Here is a 20,415-nt window from a genome sequence, read left to right on the forward strand (position 1 = left end):
TGGTCATTCCTTGACCTTTCCGCATACTCCGTATTTGGTGGTGACGGGCTTGAACCCCGGTCTAATCAAGAAGCGTGTGTGCTACGCACTGCTGCTCCTTCCCACCTGGCTACGGAGGCGCCTGATGATGTTACCAACAGCAAATTCAAAATGGGAAGCATTCAAAGAACTTATCTTGGAAGCTACTAGCTTTACATACCAACTAAGAAATATTGTCCAAGATTTAGGCTTAAATGGATGTCAGATGAACTAATGAGGCATATGGCAGAGAAGAAAAATGCATGGGATACATACAAATTAACACGTGACACAGAAGCCTATGATAGATACAAGTTGATCTGTAACCAAGTTACAAAGGAGGTTAGGCAGGCGAAGGCAGATTATGAGAAATCTTTAGCAAGGGATGCAAAGAAAAACAGCAAAATGTTCTTTACTTATGTAAACTCTAGAAGGAAGGGGATGAATCAGATTGGTCCACTTGATATCAATGGGTCAACTGTTGGTGATCCTGCTCAGGTAGCTAACAAACTAAATGAATATTTTGCATCGACATTCACACATGAGGAGTTATTCAGCGAGGGGAATGCTGTTTGTTTGTTTTTTGGTTTTTAGGAGCATTAGCAACTAAGGTCATATTGCTCCGTGAATATGGAGTGGTCATTCCCTGACCTTCCCGCATCCTCCGTATTTGGTGGTGACGGGCTCAAACCTCGGTGTGATCCAGAAGCGCGAAGGGAATGCCAGAGGTGTATTCAACTCTGGCATTAAGCTAGAGAACCTTGTAATAACTGAGAATAAAGTGGAGGAGAAATTGTTGAAGATAAACACAAGAAAGGCACCTGGGGTGGATGGGATCTATCCAGTTATATTAAAGGAGGCAGCAAAGCAAGTAAGCAAAATCTTAGCCATAATTATGAGAGCTTCCTTGGACTCAGGGGAGGTAACCCATGGACTGGAGATGTGCAAATGTGACCCCAATTCACAAAGGAGAATCAAAGGCTGACACAAGTAATTATAGACCTGTGAGTTTAACTTCTGTTCCCGTAAAAATTAATGGAGGCACTGGTTAAAGAAGCACTGCAGGATCATCTAGACAAGACTTCAGTTATAGCTCTGACACAGCATGGTTTTGTTAAGGGGAAGTCTAGCCTGACCAATTTGATTTGATACTATGATGCAGTCACAAAAGAACTGGATGCAAGGAATAACTTTGATATTATATACTTGGATCTTAGAAAGGTTTTGATACTGTTGCACATGGAAGATTGCTGCACAAATTGGAGCAGTGTGGCATTGGAGGCAAATTGCTGCTATGGATAAAGGGGTGGTTGAGGGGGAGAAGACAGAGAGTGGTAATCAATGGACACTGCTCATCGTGGACTAATGATGTCCCTCCGGTTTCAGTATTGGGTCTATTATTGTTTTCTGTATTTATAAATGATATTGATGATGGTATATCAAGCTTAATGTCCCAGTTTGCAGATGATACAAAGGTAGGCAGGGTTGTCAAGGACACTACTGACACTATGGTGCTGCAACAGGATCTGGAAAGGTTGAGCAGATGGGCTGAGAGGTGGCAAATGAAGTTTAACATTGACAAATGTAAAGTACTACGTATGGGAAACAGCAACCCCAGAGCAATGTATCAACTCTGTGGTACTACACTTACAGTGGTAGAGAATGAAAGGGACCTGGGGGTGGTTGTGCAGGCAGATATGAAGTTCTCTGAGCAGTGCAGACGGGCTGCAAGAGTAGATCATGGTGTATTGTCAATGATATATAGGAATTTTTCTAGCAGGGATAAGGAGGTGATTATTCCCTTGTATAAGGTAATGGTCAGGCCACATCTAGAGTACTGTATACAGGCCTGGAGGCTCATTTCAATAAGGATGTAGAGCTGCTGGAATGAGTACAGAGAAGGGCAACAAGATTAGTGAATGGAACAAAAGGGTGCTCTTACGAAGAAAGGCTTAAGTTTTGCAAATTACAGTGTCTGGAGACTAGGCACCAGCGAGGTGATCTGATAGAGGTGCATAAAGCCTTGAATGGTTTGAGCATGCTCAATGCTGATGAGATTCTTCCTCTTGCTCAGAATAATCACCTGAGAGGGCATAAATTTAAATTGAGGAAAGACAGATGTAGGATAGATGTGTGGAAATTTGCCTTTAGCCAGCGGGTGGTTGGTTGGTGGAACAGACTTCCATCCCTTGTCGTAGAAATTGATAGCCTAAATAAGTTTAAGGCTTAACTGGACAGGTATTTTGAATGAACAGAGGGGTGAATTGGAAGTGGTTATTTTTTATTTATTTATTTATTTTATGTATTTTATTTTTTTTTTGGCTGATGCTGCATAAGCTTGCTTTCTTGTATCAAATGCCTCTACTAATGCTAATCCTAAATTATTCAAAATGAAAGGGAGGGTATACTGTGATTCATCTATATTCACAACAATCCTAAATGCTATTTGTATACTTTATAAGAATTTTAAAAAAGAAGGATAAGATGTTATCAAAATTTTGAAATAAATCCTAACAAAATCAACCAACATGTTTATGATAATTTTCAAGGAAACTTCAGAGATAGCACTGCACCCAGGACTTGGGCTGAAAAGGCTCCAAATCCTAACAAAGGGGTGGGACACCCCCAGTCCAGTGTAGAACTCCTCCTCCTCGTTACTGCCTTTCCCCCAACATTGTCATCCCCACATCCACTGCACTCTAAACTAGCTCCAAACATCCATACAATACATAACATTTTCATTAAAAAATAACTAACAAAAAAATTAATTATCACCTATTTGTCTTAATTTATATTAAGATCTGCTACAATTTAATGTAAAAGAAATCCTCATTCAGACATCTAAATTCCACTAAGAAACTTTAATCTCACCTCTGGGGTAGTACTTTTTCTTCTTATTTTTTATTATGATTTTTCTCATAAGCTGTTTGGGAGAAGGTAATAACTGCCCAGGTTTAAGCTAAAAAGTAATAAAATATAAATCACAATTAAAAAATGAGAAGTAAAACATGTTTATATATTATTAAAATCTCTGAATTCTCCTTGTTATTCAAAAATATATAAAGTAGCAAAATAATCATTTAATTAGTATTATTAGTGACAAATGATCCAAGAAAGCTAGCTTATAAAGAATCAGCCTTAAAAATGCTGTATGAAGTAATGAAATTTTTGGATATGGCACATATATGGTAAGAATATATGCAGCCCCTCGACATAACATGGCCTGGAAAATGCTCCCCCCCCCTCCATACACACGACTTGGACTCCCTCCAGTCACTATCTGGCAGAGTAAAGCCAGGGAGATTATATACTAGCTCAGTGGCTTTCAACCTTTTTTAATAACAGTACCCCTAAGTAATTTATTTTATTTTGTGGCACCCCTACTCAATTTTCTAAATATACAGGGTGTTTCAGTTAAACGTTTCAGAACTTCTAAGAGGGGTAGGGTACATCCTGACAACTCGAAATCATATAGCAATGTGGGGTCGGAAATGCTTTCCTGAAGCGGTGTTGTACACAGAAGCACCATAAAGAAAAGAGACCGTAAGTGAGAAATCGTTTTAATAATACATGAAAAGAAGCAAAAGGTACATGGATTAAAGTAAGTGTTCGAAGTTTCTTCCACGGGCTACAATGCACGCCTCACATCTCCGACGCATGGACATCCGAACATTCTGGAATACTCCAGGCGAATTTCGAATTTCTTCGGCAGCTACTGCGATTCTTGCAACCAGCTCCTCAGCATTGTCAACAGGGGTGTCATAAACTAGCGATTTCATATGACCCCAGAAATAAAAATCAAGACATGATAGGTCGGGTGACCGAGCAGGCCAACGCACGGGACCACCACGTCCGATCCACTGTTGACCAAATGTGACATCCAGGTAGTTACGAACATCTCCGCTATAATGGGCAGGGGCTCCATCGTGTTGGAACCACATTGTCTGTTGCGTCGATGCAGAAATCTGTTCATCTCTCAAAAGTTGTGGCAATACTTGCTGCAGAAAGATCAAGTAGATAGGTCCGGTTAGACGACACGGTAACAGGTAAGGTCCGATGAGGTGATCTCCCATAATACCGGCCCATACATTGACCGAAAATCGAATCTGTGCTGCACGACGTCGCACGACGACTTCTGTGTACAACACCGCTTCAGGAAAGCATTTCCGACCCCACATTGCTATATGATTTCGAGTTGTCAGGATGTACCCTACCCCTCTTAGAAATTCTGAAACGTTTAACTGAAACACCCTGTATATATATTTATATATATATATATAATTTGTATTATGAACTGTAATTTTTATTAATTGTAGTTATTTATTACAATAACATAATTATAAAAATTACAGTTCATAATACAAATTATATATATATATATATATATATATATATATATATATATATATACAGTATATAATTTTATTCTTTATATAGAGGTACTAAGTAAACAACAATTATAGATCACCACAAAATTAAAAAGATACTGTACACCTTTTTATAATGAAATAAACATATAAATTAAAAAATAATAATAAGTTTAAGTAACTTAAACCCAAATTACGTGGCACCCCTGGACTGTTGTTGTGGCACCTTAGGGTGCCACAGTACCCCGACTGAAAACCATTGCACTAGCTGATCTGAAAGTCCTCTAGAGCAGCATTTCCTAAACTGGGGTCCACTGGCCAGTTGCAGAGGGTCTGTGAAATGGAACCTCTGGAACTGGTCAAATTATTCATTCTATGTATAGCAAATTGACGATATATATAGAGTTATTTTATTTTTTATTTTTTTATTTTTTTATGAAAACCCCAAACACGAAAGGTATCAAAACCTATAGTACTTAGTACCGTGCATGGGTTGAAGGAGAAGTATGGGAGGAGGGGATGCGGGAAACTTTGCTCTAGAGACTAAACATTATTATTATATATTTATATAAAAATAAGAATAAAGATAAGTTGTTTTAAACAAAAAACTTTGAATTTTCTTTTCAGAAAACCCAGTGTTCGTGCACACACATGCAGAACCATATGAATATACAGGGTGTCCAAAAAAAAATGTATACACACTTTGATCGTTAATAACTTCTATGTTTATTTTCATAAATTCAATTTCGTAATTTTATAATGAAGAAAAAATGTGAGAAAAAATATGCATTAATGCAAGTGTTCAAATTGTCCTACATTCTCATTCAGGCATTGTTGACATCGTCGAGAAACTGAATTGCATACATCATCTAAGGTATCTTTTGGTATTGCTGCACATTCTGCTTCAATAGCTTGTTGCTGGTTTTGTGCCATAAACTTTATCTTTAAGGTATCCCCATAAATAAAATTCCAATGGCATTAGATCTGGAGAATGCAGAGGGCCTCAACGCTGCCTCTTTGTCCAATAAATATGTTGGGAAAGTTTCATCCAGATAAGCCCTAACATCGCAAAGAAAATGGGGAGGTGTCCCATCATGTTGGAAATAAAATTCATCATCATCCTCAAATAGCTCATGAAAGTGTGGGACAACTGAGTCCTGAAGCAAGTTGAGGTAAACAACACCAGTAAGAGTTGCATCAAAAAAGAATGGTACAATCAAACCCAAGGATGATAATCCATACCATACTGTAATGCCCGGTAAATTCAAATGTTTTTTCTCAGTAACGTGTGGATTCTTGGTTGCCCAGTACGAAAAATGGTACAATTAATCGCCACGAACAATTGTGGAGTTTAATTGTACCATTCAACTTGAATGTTGTCTCATCACTCCAAACGATCTTACTGGCAAACAGAGCGTCCTCTGCAGATTTTCTTAAAAACCACTTGGAATCAACCCTATGATTAGAATCATTTTCGTTCAGGGCCTGCACTAATCTTGGAATGCACCTTTTCCATTTTGCACGCTTTAAAACATTATGCACACTGAATTTGGGGATTGCCGTTTCACAAGCACTTTGTCAGACATATTTCCTTGATGTTTGTCAGAAAAGTTCCAGCATCTCTTGTGATCTCGTGGATGTGTGAAGTCTTCTTGATCATTGCCTGTGTACATTTTGCACAGTACCATACTCTTCAAACCTATCACGAATACGGGAACGCATTGGTGGTTCAGTGTGGCATTCACTCCTAAACTGTCTCTGGACTTCGTTGATATTTTCCAACTTCCAATACCATTTCAACACAAATTTCCACTGTTGAAATGTAAGTCTGGTCTTCTCCATTATTACTACCAACTTGCAACTCAAAAAGAAAAACGGTTACTGAGTTATGGGCTGATAAAGTGTGTATACATTTTTTTTGGACATCTTGTATATAGGGGTCCACAAGCTTTTTTTTGATTTTTGAAGGGGTTCGTAGATCTCAGTAGTTTGGGAACCACTGCTCTAGCCAATAGGTTTGGTCCGGTGGACTATCTAGCAGCCAGCCTGCGAACACCATTTTAGATCTGTACCCTCAAAATGTAAGGAAGATTGGACTCGTATGATGTCCATCATAACCTCAAAAAAAATCATACTGCATGATGGAAGAGATGGGGGGGGTTTGCAGGGGCTCTGCTCTGGAGACTAAACACGAGTTCCACCACTTCAAGTCTCCAATAAGCAAAGTGGTGGTATTGCACCACCACTGAGATGCTGGGTGGTTGATGAGGCAATGCTGGGTGGTTGATGAGAGTCATCTACCACCCAGCATTGCCTGGTAACGCAGAGGAGTGGCATTCCTCCATTTAGTTTGGGTGTTACACCTCGACCCATGCTTATGTTGGTTCGCACAGGGTGATCACTTACAGTGCGCTGGTACTATATTTCAGAACTTGCACAGGGTGGTTAAACCCAGGGTTACTAACAGTCCAACCATCATGAAGGTGCAAGCAGGATTTGGCTGTCACAAACCAACTGGCTTTTGCCAAAATTAGGTGCACGTAACATGAGTGCCACCCAGAGGGGCTTTTCTCGGCAAACATATTTCCAAAAGTCTTTTTCTGATGGTCTGGTTTTTAGGAAGATATCGTTTCGAAATGTAATAATATCATTTTCAAGTAATATTTTCTCCATGTGAAAAATCTCAGCGATTTTTTCTGCAATTTGTTTCGTATCTAAGTCGACATTAAATGGATAAGTAATATACTCAACAATGTTTCTTCAATTTTTTTAAATAACCGAATCTGGTTTCAAAATCATCCCCAACTTTCTCAATTTCAGAACCATATTTCTCACTATTAAATTCAAAAACAGGATATCACATCTGGTGAGTATGGGCCTGGCACACCCAGAGTCCTGAGCTGGATATTATCATTCTTCTCTGTCTTGGTATATTCCCCTCTCTCTCTCGCACAGCTTATCATACCCGAGAGAATGTCTGCAACAGCCTGAAGAACTATATATATTTTATTTTTAAATAAATTCTTTAATATTCAGATCAATGGTTGAAATATTCTTATGAAAATATTATTATTTGTATTAGAAATATTATGCAAAGGAAGCAAAGCTTATACAGCATCAGCCAAAACCCTTTAATCATTTAACTAATTCTTCTAATAATTGGATCTGAAAGGAAAGTAGAAAGAGAAATTGTTGTTGAAGATGGACATAAAAAAGGCTACTATTCAGATTTTCAAACATTGGCATAACAATTAAAAGAAATGAGCTGATTACTTTATTAAAGCCAGAAGAGAGTACGTGAACAGAATTTCTTCATAAGTAAGAATGATATGCCTAGATTTATCAGCTTTCTTGGCTAATTTAAGACTGCTTTTAGCAGAAGTTTGAACCTCATTTTGAAACATTAGTAGAACAATTAAAAGAAACAAGCTAATTGCTTTATTGAAGCCAGAAGAGAGTATGTGAACAGAATTTCTTCAAAAGTAAGGATAATATGTCTAGAATTATCAGCTTTCTTGGCCAATTTAAGACTGCTTTTATGAGAAGTCAGCACCTCAAAAGTTCTTTTTCTTGAGTTCATCAATTTATTTTCTATCATGAATCACCTCACCTGACCAAGGTGAGGTGATTGACCTCCAAGAATTTACTTGTTCTTCCTTGAACTCATTCAAACAACCCACTTCAACAAAATCTGTCCAAAAATGAAAGTCAGATGGAATCAACCACCTGCCTGAAGCTAACCTACAACCAGCCTTCCTCAATTTGAATTTATGCTCGCTCACGTGTGTAGTCTTGACAAAAGAAAAATGATATCAACATTGAGCTTACTCAATCCATTAAAGGCCTTAAACACCTCAATCATGGGTGCCTAGCAATGATGACCCAGTTGTAAAGTATAACTCCATAATATGAGAGATGTCTAGAGGTGTGCAAGTAATTAAGAACATTTATCAAGCTCTACCAATGGCTTCCTAGGCTCTCGCCTATATGCCACTTTATGATAATTGTTAATTTTTACACAATTGTTTTTTGTGATAAATGTAAAGTACAATTTATCACAAAAAACAATTATAACAGCCTTATCTTGACTAATAACAAAACTTTGAATAGTACAACCTTTAGCCTCGTGGCAGAGTTGGCATCTCCACCCCCACCACGAGGAGGTAGGTTGCCCTATCCAGGAAACCATCCAGATGCCCACCGGACAAATAATAATAATAAAACAATTGATCATATTATACATAAAAGCTAAAAGCTTCCACCATTCTTTATCACATTGACACCGATCCAGTCCCTATGAACCCAACAACGGCATTATTGTGACTCAGCAACTCCCAGCACCAGCCAGGAAGTGCCAACGAGTTTAGCTGTTAGAGGAGTCCACTCCGACCCAGCACTAATTAAACTCAATCAAGTTCATTTTTTCGTTTCAGTATGTCTACTGCATGTAGATAATTAGGACAAATTCTATCATTTGCAGCATGGGCCGAAGGGGATTTCCTCCTCCAACAATTTACACACTTCGGTGCTTCCACACGTCTCGTGCAGGTCTTGAATGTATGGCCTTTCCAGGCACAGTGACCACAGAACTCGTCTGAGTCACAATACCGGGCCACATGGCCATACATTTGTAACATTGTGTTAGAGTCCATAAGTCCCAGACCAGGTGGGAACTCCAATCAACAAAAATTCTTGAACGGTTTAACAAGATTTTTCTTAACATGGGGAAACCTCCACCACGAAATTACATCCGAGAGAGTTCCTGGCTTTATTTCTTGTTAGAACTTTGACTTCTGAAACTTGGTCTTTACTGACACCTTGGCCAACCAAATTCCTCTCCCAAAGCTCCATCAAAAAATGTTCCTGAGTAACCTCTGGATCTATGCCGAAAACCACAAGTTGAGGCATCCTCCGGAGGGGCTGCTCAACCTCCAGTCCCAGATCTTGTACTTTAGGGTACTCTTGTATTTTACGGACATCTTGTTCAGTGGCAGCTTCAATTACCACTCTTTTATTTCTTATTGGTCTCACAGAAATCACCCTCACATCAGGTAGAACCGGGGCAACTCGGCCCATCAGTTCAGACTTGACATGGTCACTAGATTTATATTTACTTGACTTAGCCTTTAAAATTATTGATTTTGTCTTGGTTTATATTGCTTGCGAGCCCACAGCATCCGCATACGTTTTTGGTTCAGAAAGTCTATCATCTGTTAGAATTTCCAATTTAGCCTTTAATTGCTTATTCTCAAGCGTCAACATAGTAACAGCGGCTGCCATCTTATCCCAGCAATTCATAATAGCATCCAATTCTTTTCCTGTGGCTTTAAGATTTATTGCCATAAAAGACCTTAACTCATGCCAATAATGATTCAATTCCTCCAGACCCATCTGCTCGAGGAGCTCGACATCGATGGTACCATTTTTTCTGGAGAAATCAGCCTTGGACTCACCCTGACTGACGTCTTTCTCAATGGTGGTTCAACTAGAACCTCCTCTTCCGATTCTTCTGAAGAAGAAGTCTCAGGTACTTCTACCTGAGGCACTGGAACCTTCCTTCGCCTCTTTGGCATTGTTAGTTATTAGTTGTTAGTACAATAATCAGAACTTGACAAATCACAACCAAAAAATAACTACTCAGAATTTTGAAAAAACAACAGCCTAATTAAGCTCACTCTGCCAGCTGGGGGATCAATCACCCCAGCTGCCCAGCCCACACCACTAGGAGGTAGATCTTCCTCAGGCAGTTTGCCAAATAGGGAACCAAACAATTTAACTACTTTATCAAAGACCTATGAAGTCACTGTGATAAATAACAACCTACTATTTCACAAATCACTTGGCACCTCAGCCAGTAAATAAGAACATAAAGCACTTTAGGGCTATAAGCTTCAGGTTGCGAAATAGTTAACTGGTGTGTAAGTTAGTGCAAGTGCATCATTTGTACATGCAGCCAGCTACAAAGTAACTAGGAATTGGCATCGTTAAGTATTTCACAACGGGGTCATCACCAGAGTACCTGCCCGCCCACGGACAAGGAGCCAACAAGCTCCGAAAAGGTGCCGCCTGAGTGGTGGTATCCACCGAGAATAAGTAACAGTAGTCTTCTCCATTGGTGAAGCATTACTTATTCTAGGTAGTGCAATATCATAGTAATTCCTCAGACTGTGTTGATGTAAGAAGTGGGGTACCCCAAGGATCAGTATTAGGACCATTGTTGTTTTTGATTTTCATAAATGACATCTATGAAAGGACAGAGGGTGTGATGTCTAATTTGCAGATGATGTAAAGATTGGTAGAGTAATTAATGATTGCCACCAAGCAGAGCTTCTTCAGAATGACCTAGATAGACTTCAGAGATGTTCAGAAAAATGGCAGCTATGCTTTAATCCAGCAAAGTGTAAGATATTGCACCTGGGAAACAATAACCCCAAAATAATTTAATCACTTGGCAGAGTTGAACTAAAGCCGGTAGTTGAGGAAAGGGTCTTGGGTATTATGATATGGTCAGATATGAAGTTCTCCAAGCATTGTAGACTGGTTGCAAGGAGGGTCCATAGTATCCTATCGATGATTTATCGAACAATCGCTAGTAGAGATATGGATATCATAATCCCAATATATAAGGCTATTGTTACACCACGCTTGGAATACTGTGTTCAATATGGAGACTGCACCTAAAGAAAGACATTGTTCTTCCTTAAAGGGTCCAAAGACAGGTAACTCCCTGGTGAGATCAGCAAAAGGGCGTCCATATGAGGAAAGCCTTCAAATATCTGGGTTGCAGAGCTTGGAAACTAGGTACATTAGAGGAGACTTGATTGAGGTGTTTAAGGCTCTGAGAAGCATAAGTAAAATGAATAAGAACAAAATTTTCATGGTTATAAATGATTCTAGAACTAGGGGCCATAATTTCAAGTTATGGGGGGGGGAGAGTTGTTTAGACTGAATTACAGGAAGTTTTATTTTAGCCAGCAAGCTAAAAATTACTGGAATAAGTTACCTACATGGGTGGTAGAGGCTGACAGTCTAGGGAAATTCAAAAGTCAGCTGGATAATTACCTAAGGGAGGAGGGAAATGCACAGGTTGTCCATTTCCTTTTCTCTTATTAATTTTTATGATTATTATTTCTTTTTAAATTTTCCTCTTATTATTATTAATTTGTTTTTATTCTTATTATTTTATTTTATGTTATATTATTTTATAATTATTATTATTATTTTTTTTTTTGACTGGTACAGCATAAGCCATAGGCTTCCTTGCACCATGTGGCCATTACTAATACTAACTCGTTGTGCAGGCATTCGCAATATGAGATGTACTTAATGATGCAAATTCCTAGTTACTAGCTGGCCGTGTGTAGAAATGATGCACTTGCATTAACTTACATGTCAGTTAACTGTTTCGCAACCTGGGGTTTATAGCCCTAAAGTACTTTATGCTCCCCACCAAGTGTATGAGTCAGTTTGGAGTTACTATTCCCAGGTGTAAGACCTTGCACTTCGCTGGATTAAAGCATAGCTGCCACTATTCTGACCATCCCTGAAGTCTAGCTGCTTGGCAGTAATCATTAACTACTCTACCAATCTTTACATCATCTGCAAATTTAGACATCACGCCCTCTATCCCTTAATCGATGTCATTTAAAAAAAAACTCAAAAACAACAGTGGTCCCAATACTGATGCTTGGAGAACCACACTTCTTACATTAACCCAATCTGAGGAATAACCATTTATCATAACCCTTTGCCTTCTGCCCTGAAGCTATCCTGCTATCCATCTAAGGATTTTCCCTCTTGATTCAAACCTGTTACAGCTTATAAAGTAACTGCTCATGTGGGACTGAGTCAAATGCTTTGCTGAAATCCGAATAAACAATGTCAAAATTATTCCCTAAATCTAGCTCACGAGTGACCCTGTCAAAATAGCTAACCAGAATTGTTAAACATGATTTTCCCTTTGCAAAACCATGCGGCATATCCTTCAGAATTCCATTTTTATCCAAATGATCCTGAATTCCACCCTTGATCATTGCCTCCATGATTTTTCTTACTACTGAAATTAGACTGCCCGGTCAGTAATTTCCCACTACACTCTTAGAACCACCCTTACATATTGGAGATGTATGAGGTGCTACCCAAATGTTCCCAAAATTTGAATGTTTCGGGAACATTTGGGTTCCCGAAACATTCAAACTGCGTCTGGTATGGACTTGTGGCACTAGGCAACACTGCATGCATTCTTTGAGAATCAGTGTGCCATGTGGCATCAGGCTGGATAGAGTCATTGAATATTTATGAGCAGTTCTTTGGTGGTGTGTTTCACGTAGTTTGCAATTGTTGTGATGGCTGATGTGAGAGAGTAATGTGCTTGCATCAAGTTTTGTTTCCTTCTTAACAATACAGCAGCAAAAACTCATAAGAAGTTGAAACAAGCTTTTGGTGACAATGCTTTAGGCCAGATGCAGACCTACTACTAGTTTAACCATTTTAAAAATGGTCGAATGTTGGTTGATGATGATGATTGCTCTGCGCATCCATCATCGAGCACCATCCTGGAAAATATCGCAAAAGTTCGGGCAGTGATCCGTGAAGACTGCAGGGGACCATCCACGATATTTGTGGCATTGTAGGACTATCATACGGCACATAACAGCGGATTTTGTCAGACGAGTTGAACATGAGAAGGATTGCGGCCAAGTTCATGCTACAGTTACTGAGTGAAGCTGCTTCACACAATTACTGAGTGAAGCAGCATCGCATGAAAGTTAGCAGAGATCTTCAAGAACGGGCCAGGAGTGATAAAACGTACTTTCTATGGTCATCACTGGTGACAAGAGTTGGGCATATGGGTATGACCCAGAAACCAAGCAACATCATCCTAGTGGAAGAGCCCATCTTCGCCCCAACCGAAGAAACCGACAAGTGAAGAACAATGTGAAGTCCATGCTGATCTATTTATTGGACACTGATGGTATTATCCATAAGGAATTCGTCCCTCCTGGCCAGACCACCAATGCAAAGTTCTACTGCAATGTCCTGAGGCAGTTAAGGGAAGCCATCAGGAGGAAATCTCCACAGAAGTGGCACACAAAGAACTGGGTCCTTCATCATGACAATGCACCGGCCCACACATCTCTCGTTGTGTGTGGCACCTCTGTAGCCAGATGGGAAGGAGCAGCAGTGCGTAGCACACGCTTCTTGATTAGAATGGGGTTCGAGCCCGTCACCACCAAATACGGAGGATGCGGAAAGGTCAGGGAATGACCACTGCATATCCAGGAGCAATATGTCCTTAGATGCTAATGCTCCTAAAAACCGAATAACAATAACAAACATCTCTTGTTGTGGCACAATTTTTGGCATCCAACAACATGACAATCGTCTCCTACCCTCCTTTTTGCCAGACTTAACTCCCTGTAACTTCTTCCTCTTCCCAAGAATGAAAATCAAGCTGAAGGGCAGAAGATTTGACAGTGCAGAGGATATCCAAACCGAATCGCAGGTGGTGCTAAACATTCTGATGAAGGACTTTCAGGACGCATTCAAATCATGGTAGAAACACTTGGATCGGTGTTTATGCTCTCATGGGGACTACTTCGAAGGTGACAGTGGCGAATAAGACCCAGGGTGAGTCTATATTTTATAAATACATTTTGGGAACTTTCGGGTAGCACCTCATATTGGCACTTTTCCAATCTAATGGAATCTCTCCTGAGTCCAGTGATGCTCTCATAATTAGCCTCAATGATTCAATGCCCTCACTTGCCACCTCCCTTAAAATTATAGGGTATATGCCACCAATGCCAGTATACAGGAAGGACAGAGGAGAACAGAAGGTGTGGAGGGGTTATGCTCTTAGTTAAGAAGCATATTAAATCTAAGGCAGTGCATCCAGTTGATGTAGGTGACCAATGCAATGTTGAGCCAGTTTGGGGGTGATATGTCTTATGGGTAATTATTAGCATTAGCATTAGTAGAGGCATATGATGCAAGAAAGCAAGCTTATTCAGCATCAGCCAAAAAAAAAACACACAACCACTACTCCCATTTCACCCCTCCGTTCGTTCGAAATACCTGTCCAGCTGAGCCTTAAATTTGTTTAGGCTATCAACTTCAACAACAAGTGATGGAAGTCTATTCCACAAACCAACTGCCCGCTGGCTAAAGGCAAATTTCCGCACATCTATCCAACATCCGTCCTTCCTCAATTTGAATTTATGCCCTCTCAGGTGATTATTCTGAGCAAGAGGAAGAATCCCATCGGCATTGAGCATGCTCAAGCCATTCAAAGCCTTATACACCTCTATCAGATCACCTCGCCGATGCCTAGTCCCCAGACTCTGTAATTCTCCACAACTTCTCTCTCCACAACTGTAGAAGGGGTATGATTCCAATCCAAAATAAAATGATTTGTCTTTTAATGAGCCACTTAATATATAAAAGATATTACCATATCGAGGTAAAACCGTTTCTTTTTGTTATTTCCAAAATCAGTCGCAACCTGTAGTGTAAAAAATCCTGTAACTGCACCAGTTTCAGTAGTATTCCACCTGTGCTCTCTTTTTCAATAAGTTTATTCATTGTCTCTCTTTTCCCATTTGATATTGTTTACTGGATTAGTAGTAATGCCTAACGTAGTCATTGACTTTCCTTTATGCAAGTTAGAACAGAAACCCTGTATATTATACAGGAACTCCCCGACTTACGTAAGGGTTGCGTTCTGCGGAATGCTACGTAAGTCAGATTTTACGTAAGTTGAAATTTCCCCCATGCTTGTACAGCACTCGGATCTGTCTTTGCTGAATTGATTGAATCAAAAAATAAATGTTTGACGAACATTTAAATAGAATTATTTATTGTATTTATTCAATTTTTTTATCTCGTGCACAGGAAAAATTACAAAAGTGTGCAATTTAAAAAATTTCAAAATTATAAAATTACAAAAAAAGAGAGGAGACAGGCATAACATCAGTAAGTTTTACCTCTTGAGCATCGTTTTCAGAATCGACTTATTCAGCTGATAAGTACACCGCTGCGGAGGTTGAGGGCTCTGGAGATTTAGAAGGGTCGGCTGCTTAACTTTACGAAAGAACATATTAATGGATGACTGGACAGTGGCTTTTTTCTTTTCATTGTAATTTCTTTCTAACAAGCAAGCATATCATTCACCTGTTTGTTAACTTTTAAGAATTGTTCGCTGTCAGGATCCATCTTCTCAAATCTCGCCATTGCCAATTTAATTTCACGAAATGCCATTGCCATCTCTCTGGTGATGAAACATCTCGGCTCCTCATTTGGTTCATCTTGAGCTTCATCAGCATTTTCTTCTTTCACTATCGCTGCATGCAAGTCAATAAGTTCTTCGTTAGATAATTCCTTCTCTTCTTCCTCTGTTAATTCCTCCACATCTTTGGCATCAACCTCAAACTGAAGTAGCTCTGCAACCTTTACAATTTTTTTTTTTTTTTTTTTTGGCTGGTGCAGCATAAGCCTCAGGCTTCCTTGCACCATATGGCTAATAATAATAATAATAATTTGCAAAACTTAAGCCTTTCTTCGTAAGAGCAACCCTTTGTTCCATTCACTAATCTTGTTGCCCTTCTCTCTCTTTGTTGCCCTTCTCCATGTCATAGAGCTAAAAACCATAAGAACTACATCATAAAATTAGCAAAAGTTTTAAATTTATGAAACATTGTACTCTTTGCTTAAATAAATGTAAGTTATTTCACTGTCTTTACAGTCCACAGGTGCAAAAATGGTTTAATGATGAATCATTTCACAAAATAGTATGGCCTGGGAACAGTCCAGACCTCAATCCAGTTGAAAATTGTTGAAACAAAATGGATGTTTCAGTAATACAAAAGAACCAAAACCACTTAGAGAGCTACAGGAGACATTAATCCGGGTTTGGTACCATGAGATTTCCCAGGAATACATTCAGAACCTTATACATCATCAGAGAAAGAGATGGATCAATGAAATATTAGTGTGCACTTTATTATATTCTCTGGTTGTATTGTCTGGCGGTATTCTCTGTTATTTTGCAGAAAAGTACTTATTTCATTATTGTATATTTACCCATAAGGCATAATTTACCCATAATGCAGTGCAGACGAGCTGCAAGAGTAGCTCATGGTGTCTTGTCAATGATATACAGGAATTTTTCTAGCAGGGATAGGGATGTGATTATTCCCTTGTATAAGGCATTGGTCAGGCCACACCTTGAGTACTGTATACAGGTCTGGAGGCCTCATTTCAAGAAGGATGTAGAGCTGCTGGAACGAGTACAGAGAACGAGTACAGAGAAGTACTGATGATGTATAAGGTTCTGAATGTATTCCTGGGAAATCTCATGGTACCAAACCCGGATTAATGTCTCCTGTAGCTCTCTAAGTGGTTTTGGTTCTTTTGTATTACTGAAACATCCATTTTGTTTCAACAATTTTCAACTGGATTGAGGTCTGGACTGTTCCCAGGCCATACTATTTTGTGAAATGATTCATCATTAAACCATTTTTGCACCTGTGGACTGTAAAGACAGTGAAATAACTTACATTTATTTAAGCAAAGAGTACAATGTTTCATAAATTTAAAACTTTTGCTAATTTTATGATGTAGTTCTTATGGTTTTTAGCTCTATGACATGGAGCAGAGCCGTCCTGAAAAACGCAATTGTCAGCATCCCCATAATGATCTGTAATTGTGGGAAGTGACGTAATTCTGTCTTAAGAATGTCCTTGTATGCCTCAGCATTCATTGTACCCTACACATATTCAAAGACAACCAACTCCTCTACATGAAATACAGCCCCATACCATTTGAGATGCAGAATGTTTCAGTGTGGAGACAATACAATCAGGATGAAATTCTTCTCCTCTTCTTCATCTAATAGTCTGCTGGCAGTCTGAACTATGCAATTGAATTTTGATTCATCAGAGAAAATAACACATTTCTACTGATCTGCAGACCAATTAGCATGCTTTTTTGCCCACTTTAGATACTGAGTTTCATATTTTTGCATCAAAAGTGGCTGTTTTCTTGAGTGACATTCTACTAATCCCAATGAAAAAAGCGTTTACATACTGTAGCAGTACAGGGACCTGATATCTGAGTCCCCACAGTTACAAGGTTACAAATAATGCATTAAAAAATATATGAAAACATAAAAAATATAATATTATCCATGTAAAGCACATGGCACACACAAATTGGAACTAACACAACATGTAGAAGTGGTATACAGTGGTATAAAAAGTTTTTTATATGATTGAAGATTTTGGTGAGGGGAAACACATTTCACCATAATAATAATGGAAAAAACACACTGAGTTCCAGCTATTGGTATTAACGCAAATGCAATAAGATCGAGTTTACTAATGTTTATGGTGCTGACCTCCAAAAATGTGCTTTAAAAAATATCACAGAGGCATTCAAATTTGAAGCACTTGCGTCCTGTTGACTCGACTCCGTCTACCTACGGTCAATTTCTTGTTTACTGTTACTTGTAGTAGTTGCATCTGATATTTTCAATAATTTTTACGTTAAGTGAATTCTTAGTTTTCTTATTTTTATTAAACATGAGTTCAAAGAGAAGTGCTGAGGGTAAAACGTCATGAAAAAAAGACAACACAAAAGTTATGGTTTAAATGTTAAATTAGAAGTTATACATCGTAAAAGAAGTGGAGAACGAGTAATTGATATCGCGTGTTCCCTTGAGTTTCCGATAAGAATATGATTCGGCATTCTGAGGTTAAATTAATGAGAAAAAGGAATAATGTATTAGAGATTATGGAAAGATGACTAGCTACCTGGATAGAAGACCTTTATCAACAACACATATACAAAAGAGAATGCAGCTGAAAATCCAAAAAAATTTGTAGTTTCTAAAGGTTGGTTTCATCGATTCCAAAACAGTGTGGATTCAAAAATGTCAAAATTCAAGGAGAAGCTGCTAGTACAGATTCAAAAGCTGTGGAATCTTATCTTTTAGAATTTAAAAGACTCATTGAGGAGGGACAATATAGTCCTAAACAAATTTTTAATGTTGATGAAACCAGATTAAATTGGAATCGAATGCCATCAAGGACGTACATATCAATCAAACTATATAATATTGGTGTAGATACACCATAGTTTACCCATAAATTTGAACTATGTATGTAGTGCATATGTAAGGCATCGTTTTTATAGTATCTCATATTGTGGGTGCCTTCACAACGAGATAGCTGCTATTGCACTACTTCAAATAAATAACGCTTCTCTAGTAGAGAAGACTACTGTTATTTATTTTCAGTGGATACCACCACCCAGATGATCGTTTCGAAGCTTTTTGGCTTCATCATTAGTGAGTGGGCAGGTACCCTGGTAATGCAACATGCCATCACAGTTGAAGTAGTTATTTGAAGTAGTGCAATATCGGCTATCTCGTTGTGAAGGCACCTACAATAGGAGATACTACTAAAACGATGCCTTTTGCACTACATACATAGTTCAAATTTATGGGTAAACTATGGTGTATCTACACCGATATTATATAGTTAATTACCTAAACCCATAAGAAATTATGCCTTGTGCATTTCATCTTCTAATATTAATCAAAGAAAAGAAAGCACCTGGTTTCAAGGTATCAAGAGATCACATAACTTTACTTGTTGGTGGAAATGCAAATGGTGACAAAAAACTAAAGCCTTTACTTGTCTACAGGAGTGTAAAGCCGAGAGCATTAAAAAACATACCAAAAAGTTCGCTACCAGTGATATGGAAGTCCCAACGAAAAGTGTGGATTACAACAGAAATATTCCATGACTGGGTTATTCATTTCTTTGTGCCTGAAGTAAAAAAATATTGTGAGGATTCAAATATAGAGTACAAGGAATTGTAGACAATGCCACAGCTCATAACATTGAAGCTGACAATAACTTGTGCCCTAACGTTAAAATTATATTTTTACTGCCACAAATGACATTAGTAATGCAACCCATGCACCAAGGACTTACTGCTGTTTTGAAGGCTTATTACCTTCAACTTACATTTAGAAAATTAATTTCTGAAACCGATACAAGTAATGAAAATAACGTGGATGATTTTTGGAAAAGTTGTAATATTCTGCACAGTATAAAAATGATTGAAGAAGCTTGGAAAGAAATTTTGTCTAGATTAATGAATAACTCATGGAAAAAGTTATACGCTGACACTGTTCGTGAATATGAAGAATGCAATTCTGACCGGAATTGTATTATGCCTCTGTGGAAACTTCAATAAAATGAAATTGCAAGTCTTGAAAAAGAAGCGGGATTCCACGAAGTTGATGATAGAGATATTGCACAATTGCTTGAATCAAGTGCAAAACCACTTACTAATGAGGAGCTAGCAAAATTATATCAACTACCCATTAAGAAGAGGAAGCTAAAAATGATGACGCAATTGAATCACCAAAGAATAAAGATTTTAAAATTAAAGAATTAAAGGAAGCCATTGAGAAAATTGACCAAGCACTTGAATATTTCTGTGAGAAAGACCCTCTTCATGATCATGCAGCAAAAGTTAAGCGCGAAGTTAAAGACATAACTAAATGCTACGACATAATTTTATCTGAAAAAATACAGCAAAAAAAACAAACAACTCTGGATTCATTCTTTATTAATAAAACTTAAAAATAGTACTGTATAACTTCAAAATGAAATTGCAAGTCTTGGAAAAGAAGCAGGATTCCACGAAGTTGATGATGGAGATATTACACAATTGCCTGAATCAAGTGCAAAACCACTTACAAATGAGGAGCTAGCAAAATTAAAGGAAACCATTGAGAAAATTGATCAAGCACTTGAATATTTTTGTGAAAAAGACCCTCTTCATGATTGTACAGCAAAAGTTAAGCGCGAAGTTAAAGACATAACTAAATACTACAACATAATTTTATCTGAAAAAATATGGCAAATAAAAACAAACAACTCTGGATTCATTCTTTATTAATAAAACTGAAAAATAGTACTGTATAACTTCAATAAACTTTAACTTTACAAAGTTC

General features: G+C 38.2%; 1 protein-coding gene across 3 annotated transcripts in view; it reads right to left on the reverse strand.

The window, feature by feature from the left end:
- LOC150088410 (1-phosphatidylinositol 4,5-bisphosphate phosphodiesterase classes I and II-like) overlaps positions 1 to 20,415 on the reverse strand; it is a 1,046,313-nt gene that overhangs the window by 555,520 nt on the left and 470,378 nt on the right. For all 3 annotated transcript variants that reach the window (XM_090369498.1, XM_090369497.1, XM_090369499.1), the window contains exon 13: positions 2,890 to 2,977. In XM_090369498.1, the coding sequence (XP_090225624.1) occupies positions 2,890 to 2,977 (88 nt within the window). The remainder of the gene's footprint in view (positions 1 to 2,889; positions 2,978 to 20,415) is intronic.

The sequence above is a fragment of the Mastigoproctus giganteus genome, chromosome 3 (genome assembly GCF_048544385.1).
Source record: "Mastigoproctus giganteus isolate SK-2022 chromosome 3, ASM4854438v1, whole genome shotgun sequence".
NCBI lineage: Eukaryota > Metazoa > Arthropoda > Arachnida > Uropygi > Thelyphonidae > Mastigoproctus > Mastigoproctus giganteus.